The 13,056-nt window shown below is 35.5% G+C and overlaps 1 protein-coding gene across 5 annotated transcripts in view; it reads left to right on the top strand.

Moving 5' to 3' along the window:
• LOC135693986 (LIM homeobox transcription factor 1-beta) overlaps positions 1–12,336 on the top strand; it is a 71,386-nt gene extending 59,050 nt beyond the window's left edge. For 2 of the 5 annotated variants that reach the window (XM_065212607.2, XM_065212608.2), the window contains exons 4-7: positions 5,228–5,454; positions 8,056–8,204; positions 8,882–8,959; positions 9,317–12,336. In XM_065212607.2, coding sequence (XP_065068679.2) covers positions 5,228–5,454; positions 8,056–8,204; positions 8,882–8,959; positions 9,317–9,838 — 976 coding nt within the window. In that variant the 3' untranslated portion in view covers positions 9,839–12,336. The remainder of the gene's footprint in view (positions 1–5,227; positions 5,455–8,055; positions 8,205–8,881; positions 8,960–9,316) is intronic. The other 3 variants (XM_065212606.2, XM_065212610.2, XM_065212609.2) reach the window with 2 other exon arrangements.
• Positions 12,337–13,056: the final 720 nt, after the last annotated feature.

Below are 13,056 nucleotides of genomic sequence, written 5' to 3'. Positions count from 1 at the left end.
TGCCCTTAGAAATGAAGCACTTTCTAGGGCGACCGATTTCAGTGAACGCGTTCTCAAAGGCAATGGAGAAGGAAGAATTCCATGGATTTGAGATCGACCAATTTCCGTTAAAATAACACCAAAACTTCTTCATCCCAGTGCTGAGTATCGAGAATCCTGTTCTACGATAGTCAATCCTTATAAAACTTTATGATGCGTTCCTGTTATTCAGCTATATTCCTCATGGACCACACAACAACGCACCTCAAGTATTGTTCTGGCAAAAAATTGCGCTCTAAGTTCTAGAACGCCTGTAGGCGTGGCAGGGCACTGGTTAGACAAGGCCTTTTTTTCGAATAAAACCTCGGCAATAAAATGCTATCAATAACACAAATTACCGCCAATAAGTATTCTTTCCGAATAAGACTATTTAACAGCATGGTTAATATAATAATCAGCAATCAAGCAACCTGAAAGGTTTATACTTATGTTCTGCAAAAGTATATGATAACATGACATGTCATGGAAAAGTCTTGTTTAAGAATTTCGATAAGAATACTAACCGAAACATCAATACTAATCGAAAACGATCCTGAGAAAGTGGCGTACACTCGAGTGATGTTCGTGAGGAAAGTATCATGTCAGTCAATACAAAATGTATTCAGACTATCAAGTCATGCCTTGTTTTAACTTATTGGAAAGGTCTTTCTCTATTGCAACAAAGCACGGACAGTTTGTCTACAAAAATTACAACAAGATGCCAAAAAGCTAGGCAAATTTTAGCACCAAGACTCCGCTACAAATTTCTTGACATGACTTAATCTGCATCCACTGCTAGATATTTACATCGGTAGTCTTGAAGAAATAGCAAAGAATTAAGGAGAATCAGAGAGCATCGTTAAGGCTCGTTCACCAAGGAGAACATGACGTTATTCTAGATCACGAGAAGGTGACGCCCGTTCAGTTCGGTTGTCGCTCTTGTCTAGCCTAAATGCAGAATAAAATTGTTAAATAAAAGGATTGCTTGTACAGTATGAAAAGAATTGACAGTCAAAGCCTTGAGCTGTACGCTGAAATGCGATTTTATCTTTTTTATCGACCTAATTCCAGATTTGTCTCTACTTGCCTGATTCTAGAGAAGATGAGCTTGTAACTGCGTCAGGTTTCGATAGATTAATGTTTAACTGCCATTTTGTTAAAGTCATAATCCAATTTTAGAACAAATCTCTTCCCGAAATCCCGCGGCTTTTTTTCTTAAAGCCATTTTCTGATTTGTGTGTTTTCCATGTAGAGATAAGATCTGAACTGATAAAAATGATAAATGTGATAAAAGTGCACGGCTTTCTTTTGCAGTACACTGTGAAAGAATATTTAAGTGTTGCTTGTAAATTTCATTGCAGGAATGAGATATTGTATTGCAGAGTAAAGGTGAAACGAAGTAATGTTAGCTCCCATAAGCTGCCTGAAAACGTAGCGTTAAGTTTGATAAAAAATGTCTCGTTTTGCTTAAACTCGTGCTGGAGACTTTAATTGAGTTCACTATGAAACATCATGTACCTAAACATCCGTATACTCTTAGATCCAATGTCCTCTATCGATACTTTGTCAGGCAATAGCCATGAAGAGCGTCTCCAGTCTGAAACTAGAACTGTTTGATCAACGAAAGAAGGGGTTAAGTAGCACGTGGGCCATATTCTTTTGATCCTTTTGCACGGAATATCATATCACTTATCACTAACACATAAAATCAAGATGTAAAAACAGTCCTTTTACTCGTGAAATGAATAATCGCAAATCGGTATCTCTGTTTGTTCTCTTTGATATTTTGACACGGTGGATGAAAAAAAGAGATTGTGAACTACATGAAGTAGCATCCTTTGAACGTATCGTTTCCAAAGAGGCAATTTATTTTGTACTTCTAGGGAAAAGTGCAAGCTTCTCGTAGTTCCCATAATTCATTTGTTTTGATCATTTAACAGTGCCTATAGGTTCATTGTACCTTGATTTCAACTAGAAGCGGCCAAGCGAAGTAGTAAGATCATTTTAATGCAGCTAAAATTATCTTGATCAAATTCTAAAGAAATACCAAAATGTTTGAATGAATTTCAAAGATTGTTACTTAAAAAAGGTAGCAGCCATCGTTTGGATAGAAATTTGCACAATGCTGCAAAATCCCTTTGAGTTGAAAAATTGCAGCTTTGTGTGTTCAAATTTCATTGAAACAAGATCATCAATGTAAAATTAGAATATTACTAGCTAATGTCAAATATCAGTTTTGAGATTAGCCTTTTGCAGGACATAGGCTAGCTGTGCTACTCTTAATTTTAGCTAAACTAGGAAGTTTCAAGGCGTCTTTCATGAATTAGATTTCTCATTGTGCTACCTGAACCAAGATTGCCTCGATGGATTGCCTGAAAGTTGATTTACCAGACGAATTAATACTTCGACTCCAGGTTGTGACTGTGTTATTTCAGTTTTTTAAAAGAGCTATTCGACAGACAAATTTAAACACGAAAGCATCCCAAATTGAAGTTTAAGGAAAAATGACTTAATCAATATTAGACAATTTGTTACGAAAAGCAAGCATGTGTGGATTATGTTAACTGTTGAACTAACAACTTTCAATTAGCAGTGTCGTTGAAAACGTAAAACGATCCTTGGATAGAGCAGCTGCCAAAAGGCCGTCTTATCTGAAATAGTCATGATGCAAATCCACACTGGTGATGATCATCCGCCGACAAGTTACAATTATAAAACTTTGTTCATCAAAATCGCATGCAATTAAGAAGTCTGTAGATTAGTAGAAGCCATTCGTAAGATGTAAACACAGCGTCTGCAATCAGATAGGATTTATACTAAATCGAGTCTCAGCTGTTTAAATACAGCTTGTAATACACTGACATTTGTCGCCTGTGCGATTGATTATCTAGATACGTACAGAGTTTTGTAGCTGATCTTTTTAGCAAATTTGTCGCCTTTCCAAGACGACTCACCGTACTCGGAGCTTAAGTAAGCAATGTATTTTTGGGTCCAATGGAGCTACAGCGTATGCTGCCAGCTGTAGATCCACTATTTCCAAATTAAAGTTTGGAGCTTACAAATACAAATTGGAAAGGGTGAGCTCTAAGCAATTGATAACTGGATTATTCTATCGCTTAGAACCATTCAATAAAGCCATGACAGACTGCACGAAGAAGCATCGCATAGATTGCTGTAGAATATTCTTTCTTCCATTAAGCTTCCCATATAACATTACCTTTTTCCCACAAATGCAGCTTTCTACCAGAAACCATTTGTGTTGTTCACTTCTTAAAATGGCATAATTGTCAGGAGAAGGTTGCAATTATTTACTAATAGCTGTTATGAACGCTATCCGCTATAAGAGACTCTGCTAAAAGACCTCTATATCTTGTAATTCTATAGACTCCATTATCTGGATTTGAGTAACAGCTATATCTGTCTCTGAAAAATATCTTTACCTGTACCTGAACAATATCTATATCGCTCTCTTGATAATATCTGTACCTGCACCTGAATATTATCTATATTTCTATCTGAGTGATATCAATTTCTGTATCTTCATGATATATTTATGTATCCTAAACGATGTCAATATCAACTCAAGAGTGCCCCAACCAAATTTAATGTTTAGAGCAAAACATTATTGCTACTTTGATTATGCTTGTCTTGTCTAGAACCTTGACGACAGGAAACCCGCAAGACGTTAACCTTGCACTGGCTGGTAGGAACTACCTGTGATAGCAGGAAAACAAGAAAATCTATTCTTAGTGCAGTCGTTACTTCACAAGCAAGCGTATAAAATATTAATCAAAAGATGCTAGAAACATGGGGTTATCTTGAGTGAATTACATATAGGCAAATTATACAATTAATCAAAGGAAAGCTTTGGATTTTGTGTTGCAAACATCAAGTTCACATCTCAGAATAAATAGCAAATTCTTACTCGTTTGATGAATGCAATCTCGTCTTACGTTGTGTATAAACTTTAGTTGCTGACGAATTCATAGTTGGGAAAACCTTAGCAAGCATTTGCTCTTGAAAGGTTGTGGCCCTTAAACCCTGATAGGGAAATGGATCTACCTACACTTCTCTTGCTGTGACCGCCTTTGTAGATTAATACACCGCCGTTTATAACATATCCATCCAACATATCCCATCTTGTTTCCATCATTCTCCCCACCTCACCCCTAACTCCACATATTCTGCGTGGTTTCTGCCAGGGCTCGACATAAGGCCACCGATACAAAGTGTAAAATTTATTGTGAATTTTCCATATTGACATGAGAAGAAAACTAAAATTGTGATATTAGAAGACTTTGATAATGATGCCGTGGAGTCTTGCCTCTTTATCCGTTATTATGAATGTCTCTTGAGTCACCAATTTGGATGCAAGTGTCGTTAGCCTATTACAAATTTTAAAAACTACAGCTTCGAGAATGCTGTTAAATAAAGAGTCTTTAGGTATCGATCCGAGCCCCGTCCTCAAATGAATTTGTGTCAATGATATGATGTCCTATCTTTCTTTTTTGCAATCAAATATCCATATCTAGAGTTCTTAAGCGTGACGTTATGAAAAATCTATGAATTTTTCGAATTAATGAACTTTTAGAATTTTTAGCTTTTGATCACATAACATTGAGGAACAACATACAATTCCTTTAAAATTGCATAACCAGATAAATCACGTGGATAAGCTGAAAGTATGAAATATTGAGTTTTGCTAAAGGTTATACTCTTGTTATGGCCTGGTGCATCGATTTTAGAACCGAAACCAAGTTACAGTGATTTTATGGGGGAAGAGCCTGTTCTCATTTGGCCATTTTTCAGCCAATTTGTGACCTTAATATATAATATCTTTTCAAAATAGATTTTTTTGAAGTCATCACTTTAGAACTCTGTTGATGACAGAAGTTGAAATATCCTTTCAGGTCTCTAAGTGAGGCTTTGTGTGTCTACCATAACAAAGCCTTCATACATTTTGCATTGTTATTTGTTTCTCCCCACTTATTTCTTTAGTTTCATTAACAGATTAATTCCTCATTAAATTCACTAGCCTTTAATTTTCGTTTTAAATTATTTGTTTCTATGATGATTTTAAAGATCATTTAATGACAATCACTAATCTTTCTGTCCGCTTAGCTTCGAAACATAATTTGGTTCAAGAGTCTATTCCTCCCAATAGACAAATGCACAGGTTGTTGATATGGCACCTAAAATTCTTTTTCAGACTTTTTGGTGCTAAATGCTCGACATGCAAACAAGATATAGCTGCCAATGAGCTGGTGATGCGAGCAATGCACAATGTATACCATCTTCATTGTTTCAAATGCTACGAGTGTGGCCAGTCACTGGAGAAGGGTGATGAATTCGGATTAAAGGATGACCGGCTTTTCTGCAGAGAAGACCTGAATGGAATCAGGCCCGAGAAAGATGTCATATCAGACTCCACACATGGTAAGTAAACATGACACATTTCTTTCATTACTGTCAATTACCGCTGTTATGCAACTGTCAACAAAATCAAGGCAGCTTCTTGATTTCAGTTCAAATCTTCTATCCTCAGTTGATCCTTGCGATCACAAGAGCTCTCTTTAAATCCAAACATGTCTTCATTCTTTACTTCTCAGCAGATTTTTTTACCAGTTTGATCAAGCTGTTTTTTAAAATGACTCTTCTGGATTCCAGTAAAGTAATACTTCAAATATTACCCGATCTGTGTATAAGGAGATCAATGATATCTGTCGGTAATGGTTTCCACTCTTTACTTTTCCGATTATTGTGCAGAGACCTAATCGTCCTTTCTTTTCAGTTCGACACCCTTTCTTTTGGCCTTTGTTTTGTATGAATTTCTCTTACGTTTGCCAAAAGATTTTCACTCAACAAATATCAGCTCTGAATCCTACATATATGTGTAATCGCTCTTCTAATTGCACGATCTGTCACGAATTGCACGATTGAGCGATTTGCTCATTTTTCGACCATATTTAATGGCAAAGCATTTCGTAATTTGAAAGAATCCATGCGAAACATATATTTAATCACGGTCTAAGGCACAATTGGAAACGAATTACGGAAGAGTGTTCACAGCTAATACCAGTATCTTTAAATGAATTTGTCGTTCAACTTTCAGTGTTAGATGGAGATCATATAATGTGTTGTTTGCAGTTTCTGTTTTTTTATGATCCAAGCTTTCCTTTTTGCAATCAAAACTCCCAACATGTAGAAGTTCGAGGTGTGACGTCATAAAAATATTCGAAATTTTCAAAATTGAGAATTGTTAGAATTTGTAGCTTTTTACCTAACATGAAGAAATGCCTCAAAATTCCGATATAAATGCAAATAAATCAAATCAGTGACAACTGACTGAAACATAACAAGAAAGAGCTTTCATAGGTAGCATCCCTTTTAGCTTTATGACCCTAAAAAGTTCTTATTTAAATGATCTGATGCAAGCAAGCACTTGTCTCTAAATAGATATCTTGTTTTTGCTTTACGTGCGTAAAATCTATAGTCTTTTTAATCACAAACCATATTACAGGGGAGATATTGCTACTTTGAAATCGGACATAAATCACCTTGCTTATTGCCAATAACGTACATGTTACACTCGACCTGCCATTATGGTGAAGCTTCAATCACCAGTGTTTGACCCAAATTTATTATGAAGAATGTCATTTCTTAAAAGACAAAACTGGTTAAATTTACAGCATATCAAACCCATCATGCTAAAGAGACAACATTTTTGAAAAAGTATTTTTGAATCTCGCCAAATATTGAAATTTTCAACTAAAATCCGTTCCTTTATTTTATGATTTTATCGATGAGATAATTTGAGCACGACCTTTTAATCATCAAAAGTTTTCTCATGATAATGATGATGATAACCCACTTATTTCAGGCAACCCACTTCCTCTGAACACTGGGGGCAAATACCTGTTCACTTTTTTCTTAAAAAAATCACCACGTAAAGTCGATCGAAGAAAGAAATGACTCTATGAAATCTGAAATAAAATAAGATACAAAGAGGTGAATGATAATAGGCTTCAAACTGAATCGGATTATACATGATTTCGGCTGGTTCGTATAAGCAGCTGGATACGCACGGCATTTTTTATCCCACCCTAGTAAGTTGCTTTCAACATCTGGCCCTTTCTCAGGTTTCATCTATATCAACAAATTTTTTGTCATACATTTCTCTAGGCATTACATAATCAAAGTCGGTCATTTATTTAGAGTTTATAGATGATGTGAGCCATTAGCGCAGATTTCTGTGATGTGAATGTGAATCTGTGTTGTGAATCTGAACAAATCAGGGTAACACCTTCCCTTGTCAATATAGAATCATGATCGAAATCACTAAAATGTGCAAACTCCCGAGATTTCGGGCTGTAAGGCAGTATCTAAATATAAAAAAAACCCAATTAAAACTTTTGGGATCCATATACATGACCTGTGTTAATATAAAGGCTTCCTTCTAACTCTCTCCTATTCTTTAGCACCAAAAGAGATCGTAGCAGGCTCGACTTTAAATAAAGTTAGCTTGGATAGAGTCAAATGTGTATTTATCAAGCAGTTTTACCCTAGTCCATTTAAATCTCTACTTTGATTCAGTACTAACTTAATAATTTTTTTTTTACTTTATATTAGCTTCCTTTACCTTTTTATGTATAGAAATGTGTACTTGTCATTAGAACGCCATAAATTAATTTATGTTTTTTCAATAAAGTAAATTTTCAGAACAGATGCTTTGATTGAATAAAGTACATATTTTTTGAAATCCCAAATTCGGAAAAATGTTTTGTTTTGTCAGCAATTCCCTAGCAACTTCTTTTATGTGTTTATGTGATGGCAATGGGGTAGAAATGAGCTTTAGTACACCCAGTCATATCACCCAAGTATTTGTTAGTTCTTTAATTCTTATTCTGAAACACAGTTTACTCTTGTTAAAACACTTAGATTTTTGTCTCCACAGTTGCACAAATTGCACCTTGATAGAAGGAAGCATTGCATTCTACATCACACGGATTTATGACTTAAATGCTTTTTTCTACGCAGCTGCTTCGGATAAGAGTGAAGCATCGCCAGTCTCCAGTGATATTAGCTGCGAAACGAAATCACCCAAGAGGCCAAGAACAATACTAACAAGTGCTCAAAGAAAAGCCTTCAAGGCTTCATTCGAGATGACACCAAAACCATGTAGAAAGGTGCTTTGATTTCCATCTTCAAAACTTGTCTTACTTTTCATAAAGTGTGACATCACTTGCTTTGTATTTTCTCGCGAAACATAGTTATCTTACTAGATTTATAGCATACCCGAACTTCAAAATATGTATATGAATAACAACTAGAGGAGCAATTCTTTTATGATTTCGTCTGCTTCAAAGTCGTAGCAGCCTTCAAAAACTTAGGCGGCTATGAAATAAAATAACCAGCAATAAAACAATATTTTATTCTTAATGAGTTTGTTTCCCATGTGATATAAAAGTTAATGGCATGTGTCTTGAATAGAAGTGAAAATACTATAGGAATATGTTTGTAAGTATAAAATGAGGAAGATAAATAAAAACTTTACAAAAGAAGATGGCACTTGAGATGAAAATCTGAAATTTCCTTTGTTTTCACACTGCAGAAGTGTAGTATGAAGCATTTTTAGAAATATATTCCAAGCACCATTTGAGAAGCACCGAGCATTGCGGTCTGGCTGATATCTTACCCTGTTTTTGTGACAAAGAATGAAAAGAAAGCAGATATTGGCTTTAGGGAAGAAGAGTTCAATTCGCATAATTCATTGTACCGTATGTGTTTTTCTTGAAAAATGCATTTATGCCCTCAGTAAGAAAAATTGCTATTAGAAATCATCTTCATTGTATTTATTTTTCAGGTTCGAGAGGAATTGTCTCGTGATACAGGATTAAGTGTTCGAGTTGTTCAAGTGTGGTTCCAAAACCAGCGAGCAAAGGTACACTATAATCAAAGCACTCGTCACTTATTGTCGGTGTTTACTGAAAATATTTGCTAGGTGTTCGAAAAAGGTTTTCCATCTTTGTTATCTTTGCTTGTATGAAATGCCTGTTTATTAGAAGTTCAGAAGTGATCTAATGTATCATGTTTAAATGCTGCCCTGTGTTTATTATGCAACGAATGAAGCAAAAACTAAAATTGAAAACATAGCTTTCTGCAATTGTTTCATTTGCTATTGCACAGTTTGCTCTTTCCACATGGCATTGATCGAGGAAGGAGAAATACCATTGCCTATTTTTCAGTTCACCATTCCATATTTTGTAAATTCAAATTAATACTGTTTTCCATTTTTCAGCTAAAGAAAATTGCTAAGAAAAATAATCCCAACCAAATGGATGATAGTCCATCCAAACGATCAGCGAAGTCCAAAAAGAAAGTTAAAACGCGAAGCAGGTCGGGTTTGGAATGCGATGACAAGAAACGATCGTGTAGGCGAGATTGTTCGAGCATAAGCGATACACCACCACACACTCCGCTTACAACACCATTTTCAAACCATTTACAACCGTTTGATAACATGATACCTATGCATGAGAGCTTTCCACACATTCCTCCACCGAATCTGGAGCCTTTCTACCCTACGCCACCCTCGAATTCAGGACAAAGCAACAACTATTCGTGTTTATCCCCAAGCGACCTTCCTCCACCGCCATATTCAATGGCACAGAACTTTCAGCACGGGGATGGAATGATGATGGAAAATGGCAGGATCTCAGGCATGCTAAACTATGGACACGATATGACGTCACCGTTCATGGACCATTCAGGGCATGGGCGGCATATGCAGATGTTGAACCATGCCTTAAATTCATATTAAATGGGAATACCCGTCGATTCGATCATAATGTCAATGCTGGACGGTAGTTTAAAGATTGCCCACAGAGGTGGCGGCTGGAAATGTGTTCTGGTCATGTTAGATTAACGTACACAAGAACTAACTAGATTTTGCCTCCGTATCGATGTGGCTACAAGTTTAAATACGTTTGACTGTAAACGAAAGTAATTTAATTTCAATGGTAGTTTCCTTGAGAGTGTAAAGAAGCCTTGTAGGCATGTGAGAACCCCGATTTCTAGGTTCGAAAGTGGCAGATTATTTCAATACTAAGTTTCAAGTTCCTTGCCATGTGTGAACTAAGGCTGAAGTAAAATATATATATTAACATGGATGAATTTTGTCATCAATGGCCCTTTTCACCAATGTTTAGCTAATTTTCGCAGTCAAAATGCGAATTCAAATGTAAATAGGTCTTCACGAACAACAAGACCTGTTTTTGTTACCTGGCCATAAAATAATCCATTTTATTGAACCATCAAGCACAAATTTCCCACGTCTCAGGAATAAGGAACAATTGATCTTGAGGCCTCTAGTTATTTAGACAATAATCATAATAAATTCAAGAACCACATATCCGTGAGCAAACAGGAGAATCAAAAGGATCTTCCATTTTGTTCTAAACAGGATTCACTGGCGTGGCTGCAATCAAGATTGACAGTCTATCCGTATCCATGTGGATGCAGTGGGGCAAATAGCAAAACGCTTGTCTGATGGATATGTGAAATAGATCTAAAAGATCTGCAACTCAATCCATGATTAATTTCTGGAATACTTAGAATCTTATTCAATAAGATGTCATTCAGTAATTTCTTTATCGCTACTCTCGTTTACGCTCAATTATCAAAAGCAGTAAATTAGCCATGATCGTGCTAACTAGCATCTCTGTGTCCTTGACATCTGTAGAAATCTGATGTGCTTATTGACTCTCATTTTATTTGGGACCCTGTATGGAGGATTTGGTTACGTATGTAGAGAAGTATTTATTCGATGAAGTTGCAGATTTCGTTAAACAGTAGGTTGCTATATCAATTCAAATCATCGAATAATAGTCGTTTTCTCTGCTCTCTACCTTAAAGTCTAAATGAAAGCAAATTCCCCGTCCCTAAAGGCCAAGAGTATCCGCAATTGTAAATTCGAGTCAACGTATATGATCTTTCCTTTCATTGACGGTGATGACTCACATATTGGAAGACTAGAATTCATGTGGTAGTTATCTAAAATGAATCCTATTATAACAAGCCAAAAAATGAGGAATGGGGCAATGAGTCATCTTTCTGATAGCAATGATGGTCCGTTTCTCCTTTCAAATGTCTCTTTATGAAATTTTTATTTGTTTTACCAAAATCCAAAACTTATCTTTGCATTAAATATTGAATGTTGCGCAGTCTGGGAAAAAATCTGAACCAGAACATGAAATGAGTACCTAAACAATTAATTGGTAGTATGTTACAAAGATACCTAAGCTCTAGTCTGTATTTCTCTTACTGCCAGAAGATAGTCCATTCAAGATTTTCCTTAAACACCGATTTAAAGAGAGGCTTTTTATCACATTTTATAGAGACAGTTTAGTAGTAGTTCTCAAAAGCTAAGATTATAGTGATTCAATTGAAATAAGTGCCTCTACCAAGGTCCTTGGTATACTAAAATAAAGTTATGTACATTGTCAAGCGCATTCTATTTCCCGCTCCAAAATTGTTGTTTTTCATGGTTTATATTGGTTCAGGAAAATGAAACATGATGGTAGTGTTTTCTAAACTCTTGGAAACTGGTAATTTATTGCAAAGGAACCTTTAAGCTGCAGGGGCTTTCGAAATCTTTCGACAAAAATTAAGGAACTTCACAAATCAAACTATTTCAGCAAACAATTTGCAATTTCTTCCGGCCAACATGAAAAATATCATGTTTTCCGTAATGGAATAAATCACAAAATATAAATTGAGATATATGAATTATAATATTTTCCCAACACGAAAAACTACACCTAAGATCCAAAATATTAAAATTGATCAAGCTAAAATGAATAAACTCTCAAGCAAAAATTAAGTGGTGAAAATTACGGCATGGTTTATAAACTGGAGTACTCAACATCGAACTTGTTTCTTAAAACATTTGAGAGTGGCAGGTGCAAGGTTGCTCTGTATCTCAAAGTATTTTTCATTCTATTTTTTTATTTCTTTCATAATTGAAGAATAACAGAATATATGGTGTCATCGAAGGAAAACACTGAAACGATTGGTAAATCAACAAAAAAGGGAAAAAATGAACAAGTGTTCGAGACAGAATATGGAGAATCTATTGATCTTGTCATAAAATATAGTTTGAGGTATGGGTTCAATTGCAAATGCATTTTAATTGATCGACAATAGTTTAACTGCTTTTGCAATTAAAAAGGAAGATATAATCGCTGTGAATACATCTAATTTTATTGTCAATAATGATTTCAATTAAAAAGCTTTGAGAATAATCAAGTAAAGTAAGGCCTATAAAACTATTTTCATGTTGAAATTGAATTCAAATATCTTGCAAGCTTTGTTGAAACATTAATACACATCTCTTTCTCTCGTTGCATTATAGCTCTCTTTGGAGAGTTCCACATGAACTTATTTAGATTTATCTCTTAAATCCATGTCTTTCACAATATCCTTGAATCTAGACCACGCCCTCGTGTCTAAGTTCTAAAAGCCTCCTTCATTAGCAAACGGATAGTGAAACTGGATAGATTGATTAAGGACAAAAGGGAGCTTAATCGGAGTTAGCCGTGATAAAATAAGTAATCCATCGTGGTTTTGGGTCCGTACTAGCGAGAGCTTTACTGTTGAAAAGGTCTTTTAGCAGCAGAAACAATACCCCTGGCTGAATCGATCTTCTCAAAAACATATTATTCTATCGCTTCTATAATCAAATCTGTTGAGCAAATGGATTTATATCAAGAATGAATAGAATAAGGATCACATTTCGTGTCATTAGGTGTCGTAGCAAGATCAAGACTGATCTTTCACTATTGTCACGCAGCATGCCTATCAAGCGGCTTCAAGCTTACTTGCATAATCTCCGAAACCGATGTCAGAGCCTAGTAGCCTAGATTGATAATCAATGAAGTTGTACGTGTTGTACGTAAATGAACAGAATTCGATAAAATAAAATAACGACTTTGTACAAGAAATGAATATTTGGCACGACGTTACGAGCATAACTTTTCA

This window comes from Rhopilema esculentum, chromosome 11, assembly GCF_057945365.1.
Source record: "Rhopilema esculentum isolate cy_ngs chromosome 11, ASM5794536v1, whole genome shotgun sequence".
In the NCBI taxonomy this organism is placed as follows: Eukaryota; Metazoa; Cnidaria; class Scyphozoa; order Rhizostomeae; family Rhizostomatidae; genus Rhopilema; species Rhopilema esculentum.
Note: the sequence above shows the minus strand (reverse complement) of the source record. Positions and strands in the feature narration are given on the sequence as shown.